The sequence below is a fragment of the Hemibagrus wyckioides genome, linkage group LG01 (genome assembly GCF_019097595.1).
Source record: "Hemibagrus wyckioides isolate EC202008001 linkage group LG01, SWU_Hwy_1.0, whole genome shotgun sequence".
NCBI lineage: Eukaryota > Metazoa > Chordata > Actinopteri > Siluriformes > Bagridae > Hemibagrus > Hemibagrus wyckioides.
In genome coordinates, this window is record NC_080710.1 from 8775380 (window position 1) to 8800522 (window position 25143).

Sequence of the window (25143 nt, forward strand, 5' to 3'; positions counted from 1 at the left end):
ACAGACAGACAGACAGACAGACAGACAGAGTTTTTGGGGTTTTTCAAATCAACTTTATTTTATCATAAAGCCAACTTGACTTTATAGCAGGGGTGTATCTTATCTGCAAAGGGCTGGTGTGGGTGCAGGCTTTCACTTCAACCAAGAAGAAGCCACACCTGAGTCTACTGAAAGCCAAGATCAACTGATTAAACAGGTGGAATCAGGTGTAGCTTCTGCTTAGTTGGAATGAAAACCTGCACCCACACCGGCCTTTTGTGGATAAGATTGGACATCCCTGCTTTATAGGTTCAAAAGTTAGCACACTTTCTGATTTCTAAATTTCCACACCAAATTATCTCTTGCAAACCCACCACCTATGCAAAAACAGAGGTAAAAAAAAAACATTCCAGAAATTACTCTACAAATAGCTTCATTATAACCCTACTGTTGTAAAAAAAAAACTTTCAACATCATTGACCAATATCATGATCCCTGCTCTGCTGCCTCACCCGGATCCTGCTACTCCAGTTCCTGGTTTTCACCTGCACTCTCTCTCACCCACCCTCTCCCTCTCCTGTCTGCTCACGCTGCCACTCTAATTACCTGATGACTCTCACCTGTGCACCTGGGCCTGTTTCTCTGCCAGATTGTGCTTTGTGTCTGAGACCCAACACCTTCCAGCGGCCCTTCTGAAACCTTCTATATTTCTTACCTGATCTGTGCCAGCTGTGAGTACCTGATTAGCCCCTGGAACTGTTTCCACTGGATGTTCACACTCTGCAGGCTCACAAAAGGGCATTCATGGACATAGTGGGGTTCCCTGGTGGTGTTGGTGTAATTGATGGGACGCACATCTGTATAATCGCACCATCAGAAAATGAAGATGTTTTTGTCAACAGAAAGAGGTACTACAGCATCCATATGCAACTTGTTTTCAGTGCAGATTACAAGATTTTAGACATTTGCAAAATGGCCACCCAACCTCCACCCAGGACCACAGCTAAACTACAACAGTTACCTAAACGGTAGACTCAGTGAACAGTGAATCATTGTGTATGAAAATAAAATGTAGTTACAAATCTGCTTGAATATACTACAAACAAGAGAGAGGCTATTTAATCAAACATATTCACATTATTGTTGAGTGAATTAGGCCACTTTAACTTGTGATGTCTTTTGTACTGACTTTTAGAGCCCACAAGAAAACATGCTCAGTAGTTGAGTGGGGTATTGGCCAGCTGAAGAGGTTTCATGTGTTGCATGGAGAAGTGCGCCTGTCACCAGCTAAGGTCTGCAAAGTCATTACGGCCTGTGCAGTGCTTCACAACATCTGCAAAGCACGATAAATCCCAGAACCTCTCGAAAGCAGAGGTGGTGATGATGAAGACATTCAGTTTACCCAGGGGAGAGACATGTCCCAGAGTGGGATTCGTCACAGAGCTCAATTTACAAATTTGCATTTATCAATTTCGTTCTCCAATTTTCTGTCCAGCAGAGATGGTGTTGGGGTGGCTGTAGCAGGCAGGCTTATCTGATACACTGACTGAGGCTGAGGGTTGCACACCTGCGATGTTTATGGCCCTGGTTCCTCTGACGGCTCCATGCCGCAGAAAATGCGGAAAACAATTCTTTTATTTGTTTTGGTTGTTCACATGCGGGGAGTCAGAGCTGGAGGTAGCAGAGCTGAAGATGTTGAGGTTCTCTTTGGGAGTGACACGGTTGGACAAGATTAGGAACAAGTACATCAGAGGGACAGCTCATGTTGGATGTTTGGGGAACAAAGTTAGGGAGGCCAGATTAAGATGGTTTGGACATGTCCAGAGGAGGGAGAGTGAGTATATTGGTAGGAGAATGTTAGACATAGAGCTACCAGGCAGGAGGATTTGCTGTGGCGACCCCTGAAGGGAAAAGCCGAAAGAAGAAGAAGAAGAAGAGGTTGTTCACATGCGGGATCACAAAAGATGGCACATGGTCTATATATTAAACACCACTTGTTCTTGATATTTCTGCGTATTGCCTACTTGTCCTACCTTTGTATTCCCTTTAGCTGGATCACTGAGCTGTCTGTCTTTTCCTAAAGCCCAGTGACAGATATTTGAGTGTCTAAGTACATTTAAATACAGTTTCCGCTACCTGAGACAGTTGTTTAACGGTTGGTCCTCCAGCTAAAAACACAGTAGCTTAGGTGTATAGTTCTGTAGGCATATTTAACCAAGCCAGGTATTGTTAGAAACTGCAATATCACTCACCTGTGCTTGGAGAATCCTGTTTGTGTGCAGCAATCTCACTCCTGGCTTGAGACTGCAACACATACTACCGCTTTTCACATTCCTCGCTGGTGTGCACAACCAGAGGGAATGAGTTTATCTTCAACTGCTGCTATATTGTTTTTTTTGTATTGTATTTTTGCACAATGCATGTCAGTCCCCAAAGTTCATCTCATTTTATTACATTTCATTTACATTTTATTGCACGTTCTTTTTCTTTTTTTTCGGTCCTGTGTTTTTGTGTTTTTTTTTTTTTTTTTGTATTTATTGTTTTTGCACTGTCTTGTCTTTGCTTTGTTTGCACCTAGCTGCACACTTTACACTTTATGTGGCTTGGAGGAACTTTCGGTCCTTTGTGTTCTTGTGTTTGATCTTGAATCTTGAATTTTCTCCCAGGTCTGCCTCTTCCCTTGAGCTGTGACACCGGAGCTAAATTTACCTTTTAAAATGGTTTTATTTTCTTCAACTAACTGAGCTAAAAGTGAACACTGCTGTACTGTCCAATTTGGTTTTCTTGTTCTTTTACTTCCTTCCATCGCTGATGGACTGTTGGCTACATACCATCCAAAAATGCAACTTAATTAGATTGTCCTGCAATCATGTAAATTGGTAAAAGGTGAGCCATTTTCTTCCCATCAATCTGAAATGGATTACAAGTAATAAAATCAGTATGGTAAATAAATGTAAGAACTTTAAATATAGTAGCTACTGTGTGGAAATTGGTTGCTTCAAAAGTAGACACATTTTCAACATTTGGCTGTTTTAATTAACTTTAAAATATTTAGCCTATAACAGAAACTTTGCATAAAGTAGCCTGTATCCATGATTATACAATTTCTTTATATAAAAACATTATTTCACTGTCCATTCTATTATCATATATTCTATTTTAACAAAGAGTGCATTTTAAGACCTTTACAGATTTTTATCAACCAATCACAGTCAATTGCTGTCTCATCCCTAACGACGGGGTCAACCACACCTCCTCACTAAGATAAAGGTTTTTGTACTTTCCTTACTCAGAGTTGCAATGAGAAGTTTCCTAAATCACGTCTAGGACTCCCAGCTAGGACTTTTTAGGCTAAGATAGGACCTCTCTGAGAGAATTCTAAGAAGCTTTGTGAATACGGGCCCTGGATTCTATCTGCTTCTCTGCCTCCCTACCTGCCCAACTCTGTTTTCTGCTTGCCTCTCTGTTGCCCTAGTCATCAGAATATGTCTCTCTCCTGTCCGCCTTCTTGGATTCCCTCAGCACTCGCACTCCTGTTGTCAGCCCCAGCGTGCCTTCTACCATTTCTGGATTCACTTACCAAGAAACTAACGCGTGAGTATCATTTGTTTTGAGAGTATCAGCCACATTCCGATATCCTCCACTAACCTCTGTGTCCTGTGTTCAGGCTGCTGCTGCTGCTGCTACCACCTGAATGCTGAAGAACCCTCACCCCAAAGACAGTTCTTTTACTCAAACATTTTGTCTTCAACAGAACATGTGCAATGAAATGTAAAATGTAATAAAATTAAATAATGTACAACATTTGAGAAACTGTAGAAAAACCAGGTAACTATTAATATGCACTACTCACAAAAAGTTAAGGATATTCAGCTTTCGGGTGAAATTTCAGGATGAACCTAAGATGCACTATAACCTTTACAGGTGAACTTAATTTGACCTGTTCTACACTTTTGAATGCACATGTCCAACTGTTCAGTGTTTCAGTACTTTCTGCATAACTTGCTGTTCTCTAACAAGGTGCTTAACGGCAAAATTCACAACTGGTGTTTGATCCATGAATCGACCAATAAATTTTCTGGTTCAGTTAGGATTGGTATTTAAACAGTCCTCTTCATCATGCTGTTCACATTTTGCAATCATGAAACCAAGACGACACCTAACAATTGATCAACAGAGTGTCATCAGCAGGTTGCGATAGAGATACAGAGAGACTGGAAGAGTCACAGAAAGGCATAGAAGTGGACGTCCTTTGGTCACATCCCACGTTGATGACCGCTTTATTGTGAACAGTGCCCTGCGGAACCGGATGATGAATGCCACTCAACTCCAGGCACAATTAAGGGAGGTGAGAGGCACCCAAGTGTCACATCAGACCATTCAAAACAGTTTACATCAGCGTAGTCTGCGTGCTAGATGACCTGCAAGGGTACCTGACCACACCACCAGGCACAGGCATCGGGCTAGGGAGCATTTATGCTGGACGAGAGACCAGTGGGCCTCAGTACTGTTCTCTGATGAAAGTCGATTCACGTTGAGCAGAAATGATGGCCGCCAATGATGTTGGAAATGTCAAGAAGAGCACTATGCATCAGCCACTGTTGTGGTGGTGTTACAGTCTGGGCAGGTGTGTTTACTCAGTACAGACCTGCCCTACATCTTGTGAATGGTACAGTGACAAGCCACTACCTGAATAACATCATTAATCCAGTCATTGTGCCTCTGCATGAACAACACAGGCCTAATTTCATCTTCATGGTCGACAATGCTCCAGCTCATCAAGGTCGCATCATTAGGGAACAGCTGCTGGAGGCTGGGGTACCTCAAATGGAGTGGCCTGCACTTTCTCCAGACCTGAATCCCATAGAAAACCTGTGGGATCAGCTGAGTCACCGTGTAGAAGCTCGTAACCCTGCACCCCAGAACCTCAATGACCTGAGGGGCGCCCTTCAAGAAGACAACTCATGAACAGCATGAGATGTCGTTGTCAAGCTGTAAATGATGATCAAGGGCACATGACAAATTATTGAGACATTGACATTTTTTGTTGTGGTATACCCACCACTGTTGTTGGCCTTTGTTTCAATAAATTGTTTGAGATGAGGAAATCATCATTGCATGCTTCTACTTAAATGCCCTACTTTCATGATATATCACTGCAGCGTGAACTTTTTTTTTTTTTTTACATTTTCCATAAATTTCACCCAAAAGCCAAATATCCTTAACTTTTTGTAAGTAGTGTATATGATTGGTGTATGTCTATGTGTGTGTGTGTGTGTGTATATATATATGTATGTATATATATACACTATATTGCCAAAAGTATTCGCTCACCTGCCTTGACTCACATATGAACTTAAGTGACATCCCATTCCTAATCCATAGGGTTCAATATGACGTCGGTCCACCCTTTGCAGCTATAACAGCTTCAACTCTTCTGAGAAGGCTGTCCACAAGGTTTAGGAGTGTGTTTATGGGAATTTTTGACCATTCTTCCAGAAGCGCATTTGTGAGGTCACACACTGATGTTGGACGAGAAGGCCTGGCTCTCAGTCTCCGCTCTAATTCATCCCAAAGGTGTTCTATCGGGTTGAGGTCAGGACTCTGTGCAGGCCAGTCAAGTTCATCCACACCAGACTCTGTCATCCATGTCTTTACAAAGTTGGGAGCATGGAATTGTCCAAAATGTCTTGGTATGCTGAAGCATTCAGAGTTCCTTTCACTGGAACTAAGGGGCCAAGCCCAGCTCCTGAAAAACAACCCCACACTATAATCCCCCCTCCACCAAACTTTACACTTGGCACAATGCAGTCAGACAAGTACCGTTCTCCTGGCAACCGCCAAACCCAGACTCGTCCATCAGATTGCCAGATGGAGAAGCACGATTCGTCACTCCAGAGAACGCGTCTCCACTGCTCTGGAGTCCAGTGGCGGCGTGCTTTACACCACTGCATCCGACGCTTTGCATTGCACTTGGTGATGTATGGCTTGGATGCAGCTGCTCGGCCATGGAAACCCATTCCATGAAGCTCTCTGCGCACTGTTCTTGAGCTAATCTGAAGGCCACATGAAGTTTGGAGGTCTGTAGCGATCGACTCTGCAGAAAGTTGGCGACCTCTTTGCACTATGCGCCTCAGCATCCGCTGACCCCGCTCTGTCAGTTTATGTGGCCTACCACTTCGTGGCTGAGTTGCTGTCCTTCCCAAACACTTCCACGTTCTTATAATACAGCTGACAGTTGACTGTGGAATATTTAGGAGCAAGGAAATTTCACGACTGGATTTGTTGCACAGGTGGCATCCTATCACAGTTCCACGCTGGAATTCACTGAGCTCCTGAGAGCGACCCATTCTTTCACAAATGTTTGTAAAAACAGTCTGCATGCCTAGGTGCTTGATTTTATACACCTGTGGCCATGGAAGTGATTGGAACACCTGATTCTGATTATTTGGATGAGTGAGCGATGCACTCAGCAGCGGATGAAATATTAACAGGGTCGAGGTAGTGCAATAAGTAATGAACAATAAAACGAAGTTTGTTCAAACAGGTGAGAGACTGTGTGTGTGAGAGAGTTTTGTACAGTTCAGTCCTGGGAGTTGAGGAGCCTGATGGCTTGAGGGAAGAAACTCTTACGCTGTCTGGTTGTGAGTGTCCATTATAGAGGTGAGAGAGACTCCGATCTTTTCAGCTGTCCTCACTATCCGCTGAAGCATCTTGTGATCTGAGAAGGTGCAGTTCCCAAACCAGGCAGTGATACAGCCCTGAGGAACTCCAGTGCTCAGGGTGGTGGTGCTGGAGATGCTGTTCCCGATCCGGACTGACGGAGGTCTCCCAGTCAGGAAATCTAGGATCCAGTTGCAGAGGGAGGTGTTCAGGCCCAGCAGGCATGATCGTTGTCTTGAGGCATGTTGGGATGCTGGAACTGCTCAGCGAGATGTTGAAGATGTCAGTGAAGACATCTGCTAGCTGCTCTGCACACTCCCTGAGTACTCTGCCAGGAATGTTGTCTGGTCCAGCAGACTTCCGTGGGTTAACTCTGCATAGAGTTCTCTTCATGTCAGCTGTGGTGAGACAGAGCACCTGGTCGTTGGGAGGAGGGATGGTCTTCCTTGCTGTTAGGTTGTTTTGTGCCTCGAACCGAGCGTAGAAGTCGTTCAGCGCATCCGGCAGGGAGGCGTCACTGTGATGTCCTGTAGTCCTGTGATCGCCTGAATGCCCTGCCACATGCGTCGGGAGTTACCGCTGTCCTGGAAGTGGCTGTGGATTCTCTGGACATGTGCACGCTTCGCCTCTCTGATGACTCGGGACAGTTAGGCCCTTGCCGGTTTTCAGGCCGCTTGTCCCCTGCTCTGAAGGCGGAGTCTCTCAACTTCAGGAGAGCACACACTTTTGCAGTCATCCACGGCTTCTAGTTGGAGCATGTGGTGATGGTCTTGGAGATGGTCATGTCATCGATGCACTTGCCGATGTAGCCGGTCACTGATGCCGTGTACTCCTCCATGACTGCTATGCTCGACACAGCTCCAACTCCATTGTGAAGGACTGAATTGCCTGATCTACAGGATATTTACATCAGGCGGTGCAGGTCCAGGGGTGAGCGCATTATTAAAGACACTCAGATGGCAACTAAGTGGTTGCCATCTGGTAAGAGACTCCGATCACTCAGGGCATGAACTGAACGGCAGCTTTTTTTTTTTTATCAGGCTACATGAGCATTAAACAAAACAACCTCAGTAATAACTGATAAAAAATTAGCACACAGTCACTTTACTATACTGTGACAACAATGCTGTTGTTTGCACATTTGTACATTTAATTTTAAAGTCTGCATACTTGCACAGCATAACCTATATTCTCCACACCAGTCGTATTGCACATATGTTGTACTTTTTTTTTCTTATTAGAGTGTTTATCTATTTATCTTTTTAGATCTTTTTAAATTTTTATTCTGCACAGCTTGGAGTTGTTGCAATTGCATTTCACTACTGTTTTACTTGTACAACCATGTATATGACAAATAAAAATCTTGAATCCTGGACGAGAAGGCCTGGCTCACAGTCTCCACTCTAATTCATTCCAAAGGTGTTCTATCGGGTTGAGGTCAGGACTCTGTGCAGACCAGTCAAGCTCCTCCACACCAAACTCTCTCATCCATGTCTTTATGGACCTTGCTTTGTGGACTGGTGTGCAGTCATGTTGGAACAGGAAGGGGTCATCCTCAAACTGTTCCCACAAATTTGAGACCATGAAATTGTCCAAAATGTCTTGGTATGCTGAAGCATTAAGAGTTCCTTTTACTGGAACTAAGGGGCCAAGCCTAACCCCTGAAAAACAACACCTGAATTCAATGATTTGGAGGGGTGTCCCAAAACTTTTGGCAATATAGTGTATAATTAATTATTTATGTTACTGATTTTTTTAAAAATAACGTTTATTATTATTATTATTATTATTATTATTATTATTATTATTATTATGTCCTGCTCCTGAGGCACTGCTCATTTACCCTGTGATGTGATGGCACATGAGACTCTGCTTAGTGTTGTCGCAAATCGCATCCTGCCCTCTGGTGGTCAGGACTGTCAACTACACACGTTTGTTTGTTTATTTATTTATTTATTTATTTATTTTTTACCTCACTGGATATTTGCCTGGATAATTCCTAACCCGTGATGAGAAAATCGAGGCTGCATATATCTTGAAATTTCTTGAAATTTTATTTAGATGATCTGTTTCTGAAGACAGTCCTAAAAAATCCTAATTGTATTTTTAAATTCATCTCTATTTCGGCTCACACAGAAAAAAAACAAAAAAACAAGAGACCCCAGTAGCCTATAGCCTGTGCCCCAGTACGCATGCTCTACAGTGAGTGAACTCGTTTCATCATCGCAGACGTCTGTTTTAGATGTTTTTAGATCTCTCCCTCTGTCATTTCTCTCTCTTTCTCTCTCTCTCTCTCATTTTACAGAGGGATCATTAAGGCCATCTAAATTGAAATCCATCATAAAAATGGAAAGAGTGAAATGGGACAGCGCGATTGGTGAATTAGTTTATTATTATATGTAACAGGCTGTGTTTTATGTGTGTCATGGCAGCTCCAGGTTAAGGCCAGCACCGTGTCTGTGCTTCACTCCTGATGCTCGACTGATCGTGTGTAGCATTAAACCCTCAGATGGAATAAATTTTCTGCACCTTGGCTCATTTTCAATCATGGCAGACGCGGAACTGCAGACTTTTACCTCTATAATGGACGCGCTCGTGCGCATCAGCGTAAGTATATGCTCTGTTTTTATTCCGCCTTTTATTTGTTTTGGGTTTCCGATGCAGATGTGCTTATTTATCTGTCATTCAGCATGCTATTATTAACGTTAATAGCGACTGAGGAGCCTCATGTGATCTAATGTCACGAATAGCTATTTTTATCAGTAAAATTCCTCAGAGGCGCGCGCGCAGCCGCTGTGTTATTTATGCGATTTAAAACGCTCCTCGATATATTCGGTCATGCTGTAACATGGTGTATTGGGGGAATGGCTTTGTGTATGACCACGGCATTACACGTACATATTGTGGTCATTTAGACAGAGTAATTAAATGGAGAATAAGCAAAGTGGTATATGATTAAAACACAAAGCCGCGCGAGAGATGCGCGAGTGGCACATGTTGCCATGGTGATGGACCGTACTACCGTGCAGCGGGGAGGAGGAGGAGGAGGAGGACAAGACTTCCGTCTAATGGGAGAGTCTGTGTGTTTTTAAAAGTAAAAACAAATCAATAGGAATAACAATAATAAAGTCCAATAAATCATAAACCTTCACAGAGTGTTTCTAAAATGTTCCCAGATCAGGCCGTGTAAACAAAAACAATCAGAATATTAAATAAAGCAATCATTTTTGCTCGTGAAAGATAGCTTAGTCGAGTTGCACTACATAATTTTACACGTTTTAAACTAAGTCAACATGATCTTTAAATTAAAATAAAACTGGGATGATTTATCCAAAATATGTCCTATTCTATGCATTTATTTGGGGAAATTTGTTATTTGGACACATTTATAAAACAGCATAGAATATCCCACATGCTTATGAAACACCAGCCCACATAGCAGACGGGTCTGGGCCAGATCTGGAATTAAGCCGGCACTGCTGGCTGAGTTCTGGCATGGCAAGTGGTATGTCAACCAGATGCGGACCAGGTCTGGCAGTGATGGAACTGTTTATATGATGGCATGCCAGATGTGGACCGGTTATGGTTTGGTTTATGTGGTGTGGCTCAGTGCTGGCCCTGTGCTGGCCCACCTCTGGCAAACCAGACATGGGCCACCAAAAGGCCGTCATTCTTTGTGGTATGTGGGCCGAGTGTAAGTGCATTTTGTGGGCCAGATCTGGGTCAGACCTATTTTGCTATCTGGGAGAAAGCACTGATAAGACTTATGTGCACAAATATTTTTCCTCCTAGGGAAGAGAAGACCCAACATATATAACCGTATATCACCTGTATTATGAATTTGGAACTAGTGGAATCTTGCTTCATATGCGTTTTCTTGCAAAGTAGCTCCACGCTGTCCGCTGACAGTCCATCACTTTCTGCAGAAATACTGGAAGACTTCAGTTCTGATATTGTTCTCCATTGAGGATGAGAATCACTCAAACTCACCACAGTGGTATAATGGAGCAGCAGTCAGTTTGAAATCTGGTGAAGAAAGACAATGAGCTCCAGTGAAAGTAACACATCTCTATGAGCTGCCCAGGAGGTGGCAGTAGCAGTCACTTCCTTTTCTGCTGTGTGACCTGAGTATTAGATCTCTGTGACTTCTTAAACAAAAGAAAACAATATAATGCCAAGATCATTCATGAAATAAGACATATATAAGACACTATTGACCCCTGTAAAGCAGCTATTACTTCCACATAGCATTTGCATGTCCTCTCTGGGCACAGGTCCGACCTGGGCTGATTCTAAGCTATAACAGCTAACTGATTGCTTGCTTATTAATATGCTGTAGCACCAGTAACTTTGGTAGAAATGCTGTTTAGCCACAGTGTGACATTTTTAACTCCAGTCACCAGTACAGACATGACTCATCTGTTTGTAGTGATGACCACTGAAAAAGTGGTCCTAAAGAAAAGAAAGAAAGGATAGGGGTTTATACCAGTCTCTCACACTACAGTGATAACATTTTAATAAGAGGATCCTTTTCTGAACCCACTAGGATTCTATGGTTGATCCTATGGGCCATACTCAAACTTTCAGTGCTTGTGAAACAGTTAAAAAAAATGTCCCTGTATATGTACAATGCATTCTTGACTCCAAGACCCTTCTCTGATCTGTCTTTGAACCTCAGTGGACAGTGCATAGATTGTCTGTGTTCACTAACCTGATCATCATATTTAATTATCCTGTAGATGAAATTCTATAGATGTTACATGTCACATCTGAATTATGGCCCATATCTGTGACACAATTTCATGATTGCCTCCATACATAGCATTTGTCTTCCTTTAAGAAGGCATTCAGCTTCATTCTGCTGAACCGTCTAAGCTTTGTCTGGTTCCTCACATACCAGCTTTGCCAGCGCCCTGGGTGTCAGAGCTACCTCATAGCATCCTGATATGAAATTAGAAAGTGGAACCGTTTGTTCACAGCTCACATTTTCTCTAGAACAAACAGCACATTGACAGTCGATTTAATAAGATATCTGAGATCCAGAATGGAGCGAATGGTTTGGACTGATTCTGGCTCCCTTTTTACATTTTAGAATAAAATCCTGTCTTTCAATCTCCTAGTGTACTAGGAGTACTGTTCTGTTCCTGTTTCTCTAGTAGCAAATCCCAGTGATCTACAGCACTTCACTGCTGTGTCTCCAGTTACTCAGAGTGCCACCTGTAGTATTTCTGTAGTACTTCCCATTGTGTCTGCACTCTGTCTGCTGCGTCAACACTGCTACATGCTGAAACAAACAATAGGCCATGTGGCCGTTCGAACGATACAAATATGGCAGGAATAGTAAAGCCAAACACTAGAAGAGCCATCACTCCCACACTCAGATAACACATTTAGACATATGGATTAAAGTGTTGTATTTTTAACATTTTTGATTCCGCGTCTTCAACTGCTTAATGAGATGAGAATGGGAAAGAGAACAAACACGACGCAAAATGGCTGTTTTATATGTTTCCTCATGCCCTGTTAGTCTGAAACATAAGAAAGTAAAACTAAAAAGCTTGAAATTTGAAATAAATCCTAAAAACAAGCTTTTACTCCTCTATTATCCAGGAGGAATATTCTTCCTTAAATGGGGGTGTAACACTTCCCCTACTTACAATAGATGGACACAAGATATATTTTTCTACATTAAATTGGAGAAATTAAGGTTTATGCTTCAAGGTTCTTGAATTGTATTGAAGGCCTATGTCTCTCTGATTCAGACTCAGATAATACTAGTACTCTTATAAACAGCTTTCAGTGATGCTCCAAAAGAAATTTCTCTTTTCAAGCATCACTGAAAGCTGTTTATGAGAGAATATTGTACATCCTTGTTTTTTTCCCTATCTATGTAGCGATGGTAAAGGTTTGGGGTTTGATATGTACATGTACAAGGACATTTTGTTTACTGATCAATTTGATGTAAGTTATACTCGTGATAGACTTAAATTAATAACATATAGAACTCTCTCTCTCCCTGTGTCTGTCTCTTTGTATGTCTGTCTCGCTCTCAGTCCAATATGAAGAGTATGGAGAGGGAGCTCCGCTGTCCTGTGTGTGAGGAGATGGTGAAGCAGCCGATTGTGTTGCCGTGCCTACACAGTGTGTGTGTGTTGTGTGCTGCGGAGGTGTTGGTGCAGAGAGGTTACCCTCCCCCTGAACTCCCACCAGAGCCCAACACACCCACATCAAGCCCCAGCACTCGCTCACCACGACATGCTCGCCGACCACCACCCAAAACTGACCGTCTCGAGCGTGTGCTCAAAACAGGTGCGTGTGTGTTTGTATATGTGTGTAATTACAGTCTGACTATAAATGACAGAAAGTGAGAGAGAGAGAGAGAGATTTTCTTTACTCTTCTGTCCTTTGGCAAATTGTTAATAATCTGAAAATGAGTATTTATTCTGGATTAGCATTATTCACATCTTTCTTTCTCAGTATGTGGCACATATCCAGGCCGGAGACGGAAAGACACAATTCTGCTGAACATGCTGTTTCCTTGTCCCACCTGTCGGCGGGATGTGGAGTTGGGAGAGCGAGGCCTTGCTGACTGCCTACGCAATCTCACACTGGAGCGGATCATTGAAAGGTCAAAGACACACACACGCATGCGTACACACACCTGTTTTTCTTCACTGTCAGATTTAATACACTCAGTCTTATAAAACTAATATAAGACTGATATAATAATAACAAATGAACAAGTAGCTTTGAGATGAATTTCTAATCTGTGTCTATTACAGTGTCAGTATGTTGCCAATAAGTAGCCAGTATTTTACCAAACTGTCACATTAATCAGGGCTGAAGGGGTTCAATTTAACAATACAGTTTCCATCCTTGTTGTAAGGCAGCTTTTAAAATGGCATTTGATCCATCTTGTTCATTTGTATTATATTATTTATATTCTGCACCAACATTTAATTGAAATGAATATGAGTACAGGATACTAAATCAATGGCACGAAACTCAGGGCTACGTGCAGGATGTAGGATATTTTAGCACTCTTTTTAATGTGTTGTGTTAGTTGTCAAAGTAATGAAATAATGCCCCGTAATTGTGCCCTGTGGTGCTGAGCAATGCATTCAGGAAATAAAATATTTTTGGTGTTCAGAAAGAAGCACACACACATGCGCTCACATAAATAGTCACACACACACTCACAAAAACACATTCACACACAGACTTACAAAAATACAAACACACTCAAAAAAAAACACACATGCATGCACACACCTGCTCTCTCAAATACATGCACAAAATACAGGATTATTTCCGGAATGTGTTGGATATCTCAGCAGGTGTTATTTACACTGTACTCAACATTTCCCAGAAGCACATCTACGTAAAGGTCTTAGCAGGTAAACAACTATTTCTCGACAGGGTTCTGTTTCTTTATGTTACCAGCACGGCATTCTTAAAGAACAGATTGCTACAAAACCGGTTTTAGTAACATAGGAGAAAGGCTGAGAGTTAAAAAAAAAAAAAAAAAAGGATCGATGCAGAATGAGAAAAATGCTCTCAGACAGACGAGGATGCTTCGCTCGCTGTTTTCTGGCTACTGCAGATGAGAAAGTCCACGTAACTCTTCATTCCTTACATTGACAAATGTGCCTGTCTTTATATGGGCCAGAAAAGCTGCTACAGAAGGAAGATCAGAGACACATTTAATTAAAGTTAAGCAAAGGGAAAGAAAGAAGGAAAGAAAACAGAATTAAAAACAGAAGTAGTGTGCCCTTGCTAAAAACCCTTAGTAGTGTGCTGATGTGGTGTTTTGTGCAGCTTTGATACGCTGAGATACACTGCAGTGTTTGAAGATCTGCTGCGGTTGTTCCTTTGCCAATGACGTGTCTGTTCTACACACAGATGCTTGTATTTAACCATTATTTGAACTGTTTCACTTGTAAAAGTAAAAAGAATAAAGAGGCGGTATAAATCATCAATGGGCATGAAGCGTTATAAATCATCTATAGGAGCATTTATATAAGGAATTTGGTATTTATGAAAATCCTGTTTATTCAGAAAAAGTATTAGAAGCTGAAATTACATATGAGAAGACACTAATGGAAAGCTTGATTGATCTGCTTCAAATCGTATAAGTGTGATACTGAAATTTCATGTATGTATCATTCTTTTATGGAGTTTTGTGGGTGTTGCTAAATGCAAATGATATCTTTATGATATCTGAAGTTTCTTTTTGTGTGTGTGTTTATAGGTACAGACAAACAGTGAGTCTAGGCAGTATGGCAGTGATGTGTCAGTTCTGCAAGCCCCCCCAAGCACTGGAGGCCACTAAAGGCTGTGCTGACTGCCGGGCCAATTTCTGTAACGAGTGTTTTAAGTTGTACCACCCCTGGGGTACGCCTCGTGCTCAACATGAGCACGTTCTGCCCACACACAGTTTCAGACCCAAGGTAAGCCTGGACATTGTCATGGTAGATCCCAAAGGGCACTAAACTACATTTCCCATCAGCCTCATCACATCACATGCCCTAATCACTTGCACCTGTGCTTCATTTTCAACCTGATTAGCACCATTATTTTATTTTGCATTTAGGTCCTCCTGGGAAGTCCGTATTTATGAGATGGGAAGTCGTAATTATGATGTCAGCACAATATGGAAGTGTACATAATTAAATACAAAAGTACTTAAGTGTTCTTAATTAAGTACAAAAAATAAAAAAGAACTTCTAGAGCATGAAGAATAAAAATGTATGCCAGGTGTCTTTTGCGTTTTTATGTTTTTAATCACTTTACGAAATCACTGTAAACTTTTATTGTTGCATATTATATCATAATTGTAGAAAGTTATCATATTTTGTGCAGGCAGTTAGCTTGTTTTATTGTAAAAGCTTGAATGTTAAGCAATTTGTTTGTATTCCAATAACGTGCTACATCAGCTTCTGAGACGGGTAAACATTCAGTTTGAACAAATTTACTGTCAACAACAGACACTGCATCCACTGATTCTACAGTGTTTTTTTACTGACGCACCTCCAGCTCAGAAACTCTGAGAAAATCAAAGAAAATCCAAATCTTTCCCACTTGTTATTATGACTTCAGTCACATTCAAGTGCTTTCAACCCGTAAATACGATCTTTCCTACATGACTTGGACGCACCATTAGTTTATGTGCACACTAGCGACTTATAGTAAAGAAGTAGTTGTTGTTGATTTTGTGTGTTGCTGTGTGTACCATAGTCTTGCTCATATTCTACATATTTGCCTTGTCTTTTCTGTTTAGTTTCATGCTTCTTGAGTTCACATTAGAGTAGAATAGAATATGTAACATAAGCTACACAGGTCATATGCCTTCTTTAATTCCTATTTAACATTTTCATGCTTATAGTAAGAAACAATGCTAAAAATAATTAATAAATAAATAAACATAAATTGAATGAAAGAGACCTATGTCAAAATCAATTTAAAATGAAATTATTGTAGTGTTTTTAAAATAATCAGTGAACGGTTGCCATGTGCCATAAGTCACACTTCACTTGTTAGGTTGAATCCAGGCCTTCCAGGAATTTTCAGCCTGAACACACAACTCACACTATTTATAATACACATTGGCACAGAATAGTGCATAAGTATGCGATTTGGGACGCACCATTATATTCTATGTACACTTTGCTAAAAGTGTAAGAGCATGACAGATACTTTATCTAACATGGCACTTCATATACTTGGCTAAAGACAATAAAAATTACAAAAAAAAAAATACAAAAATGAATAGATTACCAGTAACCAGAAATTATACTCAGACTGGGGAAAAAAATAAAAGAGACTGAGAAATATTAATAATTTATTATAAATATTGATAAAAGATGTAATTATAGTCCCCATCACTTGACTCTTGAGCTATAACATGGGAAAAAGCTTTGTGGCTATTTGCATAAGTGTTGTTTTTTTTTTGTACTGAGCTGTAATGAATATTTTAGAATATAGTATCAATCTACATTACTATAAAATCAAGACATTACTTATTATTATTAGTAGTATTAGTATTAGTATTTAAGAACTGATGGCATGTAGTTGAAATATTTCTCCTGTATATCTCTGTCTTTCAGGTGCTGGTGTGTGTTGAGCATGAGCAGGAGCGGATGCAGTTTTACTGCCGCTCATGTCAGCGTCTATTGTGCGCGCTCTGTAAGCTGCGTCGTGTTCACAACGGGCACAAGGTCATGCCCATAGCACACGCCTACCAGACTCTTAAGGTACTTCCTTAAAAACCCAAATACTTCAGTGTGTTTTACAGTATAAAGCAATACCTGTCATATGGATGCATTAATAGGAACACCCCCTTGTCAAAAGGAGTCCAGTTATAAACTTGTGCAGAACTGACATTGATTTACTGCATTGTACTGCATAAGTCATATCAAATTCAAGCAGTTATGAATCAAGTTATATTGAATCCCTGGCTGCTTTAAATGTATCTTTTATCAAGTCACTAAGATGTGCATTTTCCAGTCCAGCAAAGTTTTTTTTATTTTGTTTGTTTTAAGATTGTTGCAGCCAATATGCTTGATTTTGCTGCAGCTTTATTTCTTAACTTCGAGTTTTTTGTACTTTTTTTGTGAAAACCTTCTTAAATTGGTGAAATTGCAAGCACAAGAATTCTTTTTAAATTCCTACCAGTGAAGACACCTACATATGTAATTACTTTCTGTGATAGCTGTACCCATGTTCAGTGCATGTGAATTGAAGAGGGATTTGGCTGAATGCACATGTGATGAGGTCACATGGCACATCTTGGACCAAATCTGTAGAAAATCTGCTATAATTTGGAAAAACAAATGGCAAGAGTGTACTCAATTTTGTGTTTATTTTCACAATCGCAAAATTGTGAAATCCTAGATAGACTGCTTATATCTCAGAAGGACATATGCTTATACATACACCCTTGATAAATGTGCTTGTCGTGCTATGAGTGACTCAGTGTTGTGGTTTAACAGGATAAAATTACTAAGCAGATGAACTACATTCTGGGCCATCAAGAGAGAGTGCAGGCCCAAATCACTCAAGTGGAGAGTGCCATCGCTCAGACAGAGGTAAAGCTTTATGTACAGCTTTATGTATTTTATTATCTGAACACAGGTCAGTTAACCCAAAACTATCTTCTTGTAAATATCTTCCAGAATGTTCTGGTATTAACTCTTTTTTAAATCTTTTTTAAAAGTTACATTTAGACTCCCGGGCAGTTATCATGCAGTTCATTCATTTATCCAATTGGCCAGCCAGACCGATGAAGGTTAAGTTAATGCTCACGTCAGACTTCAAAATGTGGAAAAATGTGATCTCTGTGACTTTGACTAGACTTTTAATGGTTTTTGGTACCATACAGGCTGGTTTGAGTATTTAAATCTTTTTTTTTCACAGTTTTACAGTTTTAACCATCTTTAGAAATTACACAGAATGGTGTGGAAAACAACAAACATCCTGTGAGCATCAGTTCTGCAGGTGGAAGGCAAGGAAAACCTTGTTGAGAGAGGTCAGAAGAGAATGGCCAGACTACAGTGAGCTGAAAGGAAGGCCACAGTATTTCAATCAATAAAACCACAATAAAGAGAAAGCCATCTTATTTATACCTAAGATCAAGATCAAATAAATTGTAGTGGACTTCCGTGTTCCGTGAAAAGAACTAAAGTCATTGTTTAAACTACTAAAATTGTGTTAACTGTCCAACACATTATTAAAACCTGTCAGGATTTTGGTGAACCATCATCTTCAAGGAAACGTGGACGGAAATGATCATGATTGGAGCGGTGTTTAGCTAATATTAATTATAAAGATTTTTATAGCCGTAATATAGTGTATATTCAGCTTGTATAAATGATTCTTGAACTTGTATTGCTTTGAAATTTAAGAGATAGCCTATAGTTAGATGATCTGTGACAACAACCTCCATGTGTTTGGATCACTGAACCTGTTGCACATGCTATCGTTCGATACTCTTTATGTCCAACACATTATGTATTTGTGTACATGTGTGTCTAGGTGAACAGTGCTGTTGCTAAAGAGCAGCTGAATCAGTGTGTGAACAACATGCGTGAAGAGATGGCTGAACGGCAGAGTGCTCTGCTCAAAACCCTGGAGGAGACTCGTGCTCAAAGATCGGAAGCTCTAAACACGCAGCTTTCAGAGAAGCAGAGTCTGCTGGACAATGCAGGACTGGTCATGTACACACAGGAACTGCTGAAAGAAAACGATCAGCCGTGCTTCGTGCAGGCCGCCAGAGTCACCCATAACCGGTGCGAGAGTGGATGTGTGCATGAGAGTCTGTACTCTATACACGTAGACTCTAGGAATAGAATGATGTGGAAATTTTTCACTATGGTTACCACACAAACTAAAGCTGTCACTGCATCTGCTTTGTATTTTCAGCTTTGTGTGTTTAATGAGGATGATGACTGTACATGTGTTAATTGGTATTTGTTTGTTTGTTCTTCTTGCTGGTTTTTTTCTGACCCTTATGTCAACAAGCAATAACATTTTTGTGGTCTTGCAGTGTATTGCACTCCCTTATCTTTTTGTTTATTAGTCACCAATTTCCAGTTGTTCCACCAGCTGGATAGATTAATGTTGTGACTTGACTTTTTTGATTTCCGTTCTTGTGTGTCTTCTCTGTGCTGTGCACAGGTTGGTTACAGCCATCGAGCACCTGCAGCGTTTCTCACTCTCTGCTGATCCCTCGTTCCGTCGTTTCCATGTGGACATCTCCCGAGAGCTCAAGCTACTCAGCAGCATGAATTTCATACAAGGTTGTTATCGAATCCACCGAACGAAATGTGTTCTCACAACAGAGCTGTGGTGCCTATTTACATGTATCTTCATCAGTTATATAAGATACAGGATTAGGATATCAGAAGTAAGTTCTACCAAGCAATGTGTGTTAGCCGGAGGTCTTAAAAGTAAACCTGGTAAGCTCTTTTGCAATAAATATTCTTTTAATAAAGACACTGGATTTTTGTTACTATTCAAGATGCACCGATCAGTCATTATGAGCAGTGACAGGTGAAGTGACTAACACTGATTATCTCCTCTTCATGGCACCTGTTAGTGGGTGGGATATATTAGGCAGCAAGTGAACATTTTGTCCTGAAAGTTGATGTATTAGAAGCAGGAAAAATGGGCATCCATGCCTCGATGGGTCAGGGCTGTTTTGGCAGCAAAAGGGGGGACCTTCAGTGTAATAATAGAGTACGGTGATTCAGAATTCTGATTCAGTGTGCTGATTCATTGTCATGTGCTTGTTGTCATTTATTAAATGTGATGATTCAGTATTTTGCTTCATTGAGATGATTCATCGTGGTGTTCTGATTCATTTTAATTACTTGTGCTGAATCAGGGTATGGATTTAGAACAACAATCTAATGTGCTGCTTTGGTGTTCAGCTATTTGATAGCATACTAAAAAATCATTTTGTGTGTTCTGCTCTAGCTCCACTGGCTCCTGTAATAGACACCCAAAAGACACTGGCCTATGATCAGCTGTATCTGTGCTGGCGCCTCCCGCAGGACTCGGCTCCTGCCTGGCACTACTCCGTGGAGTTTCAGAGAAAAGACGGCAGAGATGGACCTTTGTGGGGCGGGGTCAGATCAGAAGGCTCTGGAGGTCCCAACAGTCCATGGCAGCGCATGGACGAGGTGGGTGGGACTAGTGCTGTGATTGACAGACTGGAGATGGACAGCGTGTATGTGCTGAGAGTGAGGGGCTGCAACAAGGCGGGTTTTGGGGAGTACAGTGAGGAAGTGTATCTACACACACCACCTGCACAAGGTAACATGCACTAGTGGCAAGTTTTAAAAATTCGTTTTTTTGCATACAGTATATGTACACTCATGGGGATATTTGTCATCCTAAATTTAGTTTTTTTTATTCATTTCTGCACTTATTTTCCATACCTTCACTCTTTCATCCTTCCTTTGAAAGCTTTGTTTGCCGTCCTGCTTCTTCACTGTCTTCCATCCATCCAGATTTTGTTCAATTCCTCCATTCCTCTCTCTCTCTCTCTATACACCCTCTCACATTTGCCATTTTCCATTTATCCTTATGTTTGATTTATCTTCTCTTTGTTTCTATCTGCTTTTCCTCTTCTCTTGCTCTGACTTGTATTCCTGTTAGATCTGGAATATATCAGCTGCTTGACTGTCTCCAAATCCTAGATATGTACAATTTTCCTACTTTCCTCTTTATCCTCCTCCTTGTTTCCTCTTGTACTTCCTTTACCTTTCTACTTGCCCTTCCTCCATTTTATTTCTGTCCTCTTTGTGTTTGCCGTCCCTTTTCTCTGTTTGTATACGATCCCGACCACTCCGTTCCCTACTACTCCCCTGGCTCTCTCTCTATCTATCTCTCTCTCTCTCTCTCTCTCTCGCTCTCTCTCTCTCTTTCTTTCTGTCTCTCAGTGCTGTCATTTTGTCTGGACTCTCGCTGGGGGCTCCATGCTGAGCGAGTGGCACTGGGTAAGGGGCAGACGTATGCCCGTAGCGTGCCTGGTTTGACTTTGCTCCAGGCCGCCGACCGTGCCCTCACTTCCTTTCATCTGACCACTGACCTCCTGGTGGCGGACGTGTCAATCACACAGGGTCGTCACTACTGGGCATGTTCAGTGGAGCCTGGTTCCTACTTAGTCAAGGTGAACAGCCACCAGGTTGAAGAGTACAGACGTTATTATTCAAAATCTTTGAAAGAATTTTAGTGATGCATTGAACGCTGTCATGTGCTTATGTGCTTATTTGTGTGTGTGTGTGTGTGTGTGTGTGTGTAGGTTGGTGTTGGTCTAGAAACAAAGCTTCAAGAATGGTTTCACTTACCACAGGACATGGCAAGTCCCCGGTAAAGCTGTTCACTATTTAAAGATACATTTTTACATTTAAAGATGCAGAATATGTAATTGAAGTGAAAACCTTTACTTAAAAAATATACTTCCTCCACAAGTCTGACTGAATTATTTTATCTTTCTACCACAGTGCTGCTGAATTCTCAATTTACTCAGAAGGGTAGTGATTGATTTTCTATAACAGTGTGGCTTAGGTTATATTTGAGATGGCACAGAACTGATATCCAGGATAGTGGCATGGATAACAGAGAAAATCAAATGAATTAGTTTCAGTCCTGTAACAGTTTGCATTGAAAGTGATTTGTGTGTGTTTGTGTTTCGTAAAAAAGCAGCTGTTCTGTAGCCAGGATTTAGCTATGTAATGTTTTCAAGATTTCTATTTTTAAAGCGCTTTAGTTAAAAAGTAATTTTGAAGCTTATGGGTTTTTGAAGAAAAATGAGAGGCTGGTTTACAGCTGCTGTCATGTAATTTATTTGCCTTGTGGATGTTCCACAACAGTAAGCGTTTACATATAACTGAATAAAAATGAACAGAAATATGTCCTCACACCAGCCCGTAGATTATCTTCTCAAATCAGTGTGCTCTGTTGTGTTTTAATGCTATAAAACAAAAAAGAAAAGTAACAGTCGTGGCCAACTAATGTGATTCAGACTGTCTAACAAGTCATTGAAAGCTCAGGGGTAACAGAATCCTGGGTTATCTTGTTTCACACTGCTCATATTACCCGGGGTTAACAATTAATCCTGGCTATTCATAATATGGCATTTCACACTGTACATTCCTAAACCCTGGCTTAACCTTCTTATTTGCAGCATCAAAAACAATACAGTGTGCGAACGCTTTAAATAACAACTTGGCCCGCACTTTTACATCAGTGAGAAAACCTCTTTGGCCGATCTTTATGAACTGGGTCTAAAATTTTAAAGCAAGCTCTGTCATTCTGCACTTGAACAGGCTTTTTTTTTATCTTTCACAGTTTTGTAATCTTCTCAAGTTTGTTGAGTAGTTCCTCGATTCACAAATTTGCACAATAGCTATTACTATTTGACATGATTTTATTTTCCCCTTAAATACAACTGTTCAATGCACAGTGTTTGTGTGACTGTACATAACACGTGATATGAGGCACAGAGGCGCTGTTCAATTTCTGTTGTTAAACATCTAGCTGTAACATTCTAACACCACATTGTTTCACACTGTACACGTTTGCCGCTACAAAAGCTATGCTAACTCTGATTTAGAGAAGTGCTTTATAACCCAGCTTCTAAATTCTGTGTGAAACATTCCTCTACCCGGGGTTAAAAGTGGAGTTTAGATTAGAACAAAGATAACCCGGAAATAAGCCACAGCATGAAAAGCCCTTAAGTGTCCGAAAATGCTCCTCTTAGTGATGCCCACAGAACAGAAAAGATGTCTGTTGTGTGTTCTGTTAACCAGCAAGTTATTTCCACCATTAAGTTACCAAAGAGCAAATTATGAATATATTATGAAATATTATGAAAGTGAAGATTGAGAATAGCTTTTCTGAATTTTTTTCCTATTGGTAATATATTACTCCAGTCCCAGCCTATATTTATAATTGAAAAGATAACAGTTTCTGCCACACATACTGTACATGCCTCAAGGATTAACTCTTATTCTGCCCTCATTTCCCTTTTATCAGATATGATCCTGACAGTGGGCATGACAGTGGAGCAGAGGATGCTCAGGACTGTCCGCCTCCATTCTGCTTCCTCACCATGGGCATGGGGAAGATCCTAATGCCCAAATCTGGGGCATCTAATGGCATGTCTGGCCCCCTCACAGCCCCCCTACCCCCACGCCTCGGCGTGTGCCTGGACTTTGATAAAGGACATGTTACTTTCTACGATGCTCACTCTCTGAGAGTGCTGTGGGACGGGATTGTCGATTGCTCCGCCCCTGTTTGCCCGGCTTTTTGCTTCATTGGTGGTGGGGCGCTACAGCTGCAGGAGATGATAGCTAATCGCAGCATGGAGCAAGCCCCGCCCAGGAGGGTCACCATTCAGTCCCATGCTACAAATCTGACTGAAAAAATGAAGCCATAAACAGTTCTACAGGAAACTCTTAACTGTCAAGCACCTTTAAATGTCACCCTTTTTTCAGTTTATTTTGGTTTCACAGGCAGGGCTTTATATTAAGATTTACTCCTGCATTATGCTTAGAAACTGCAGCATGCAGATGATCATGATTTTATGATGCAACCCTTTATGCTGAAAATAAAGTATGTCCAGTTTGGTGCATGAACAGTATAACTCAGCTATAGGCATAAAGGACGAATGATGCATTTCTATTGAAGGGAATGATGATTTATAAGCTATTTTTTACACGTTTAGCCTGTGAAGCACCATGTTAATAATTTGTACAGGCATCGAGTAATACCGGGTTGTGTTTGCTTTTTATAGGATTGTACTCTATAGTTGCCACATTTGGGTCTCATTTGTTTAGATCAAGTTTTGGTGTCATAGTTATGAGAGTCCCGTGCCTCTGTTTAATGTGTTAACACAGTAAGATCACTGCGTAACAGTCAAAAACGCTGACTCAGTTTGCCAGCGTCCAGTCACAGCAGTCCAAACCAGATGAATCAAACTTCCATCCATGTTTGTAGAATGTGTGCGTTTTAGCTGTAACATTAATGTCAAAATGCTATGATGCTATGGTGTTAGTCATTATGGCAATTTCTAAAAATCACGTCCCTCAGATGACTGTATTTTTAAGCATACGTGGCCTAAGTGTTCCATTTCACAACAAAGCTCTGTACTGTGATCTGCCAGCAGACGTGATGACACGAAAACGTACGATTTGAACAATGTAACATATCACAATATACAGTTACAATATTACAGTTATAACAGTGTGTCACAATGTCATGTCTCAGATAAATATACAGTATACATAGTAGAATACAATTAACAACTGAATATGTATGATTATTATTGACACTGATTTAAGCAAAGCATGTTAAAAAAAAAGACTTAAAATGCAGACGTATTTTTTAAAACAGCAGAAAACCGTGTCTATGTATAAATATCCAAAATGATCCGTATCAGATCCATGATTCTGCTGATGAAAATAGCCTAAAATGAATAATTAAACATAATGCTGGTGTGTAATGCTCAGGCCTTTAAACTACTGGAAAAACAGATGGGGTTTTTTGTTGTTATACTACAGCATTCTGATCTGATCAATTTTTTTGTTTTACAGCGGCTCTGTTCAAGTTGCAACATTTCCATTATATTCTAATACATTTCTATAGTAACAGTGTTTCTATAGTAGCAGCTCACTCAGAGGGACGTGTATGGCATTTGTTTCAAAAAGCGTGTCGTTGTTGATATTTGATGTGAGTTTGCATTTTTGGAAGGAGTCTCCAGTGTCACTTTGTAACAGAGGTACAGCTGTAACTTATTTTTGCCCCTGATACAGGAAAATCTTCAGGATGGAGCGCTTTGTAGTTTCTCTGTGACATTACAAGCTGCATTTCTTTTTATTTTTTTTTATTAACTTCACATGAGAAGAGACTCTGGTGATGGAATGACTGTTTTTAGCTGCTATAGCAGGTTTGCAGACATTAAACAACATTAAATGGAACTATAAATGAATCAAA

General features: G+C 40.7%; 1 protein-coding gene across 4 annotated transcripts; it reads left to right on the forward strand.

The window, feature by feature from the left end:
* Positions 1 to 8835: 8835 nt before the first annotated feature.
* On the forward strand, positions 8836 to 25143 carry trim46a (tripartite motif containing 46a). Of its 4 annotated transcripts, none has more exons than XM_058396758.1 (12): positions 8836 to 9249; positions 12696 to 12951; positions 13120 to 13270; positions 14894 to 15092; positions 16749 to 16895; positions 17634 to 17729; positions 18676 to 18929; positions 19318 to 19439; positions 20119 to 20457; positions 20655 to 21316; positions 21449 to 21516; positions 23185 to 25143. In XM_058396758.1, exons 1-12 carry the CDS (start codon positions 9190 to 9192, stop codon positions 23585 to 23587), a joined length of 2757 nt encoding a protein of 918 aa, XP_058252741.1. In that variant the 5' UTR covers positions 8836 to 9189; the 3' UTR covers positions 23588 to 25143. The 4 variants fall into 4 exon arrangements, with proteins under 4 accessions (XP_058252741.1, XP_058252825.1, XP_058252999.1 ...); XM_058396842.1 differs by having other exon boundaries at positions 21087 to 21316; XM_058397016.1 differs by lacking the exons at positions 21449 to 21516; positions 23185 to 25143 and having other exon boundaries at positions 20803 to 20992.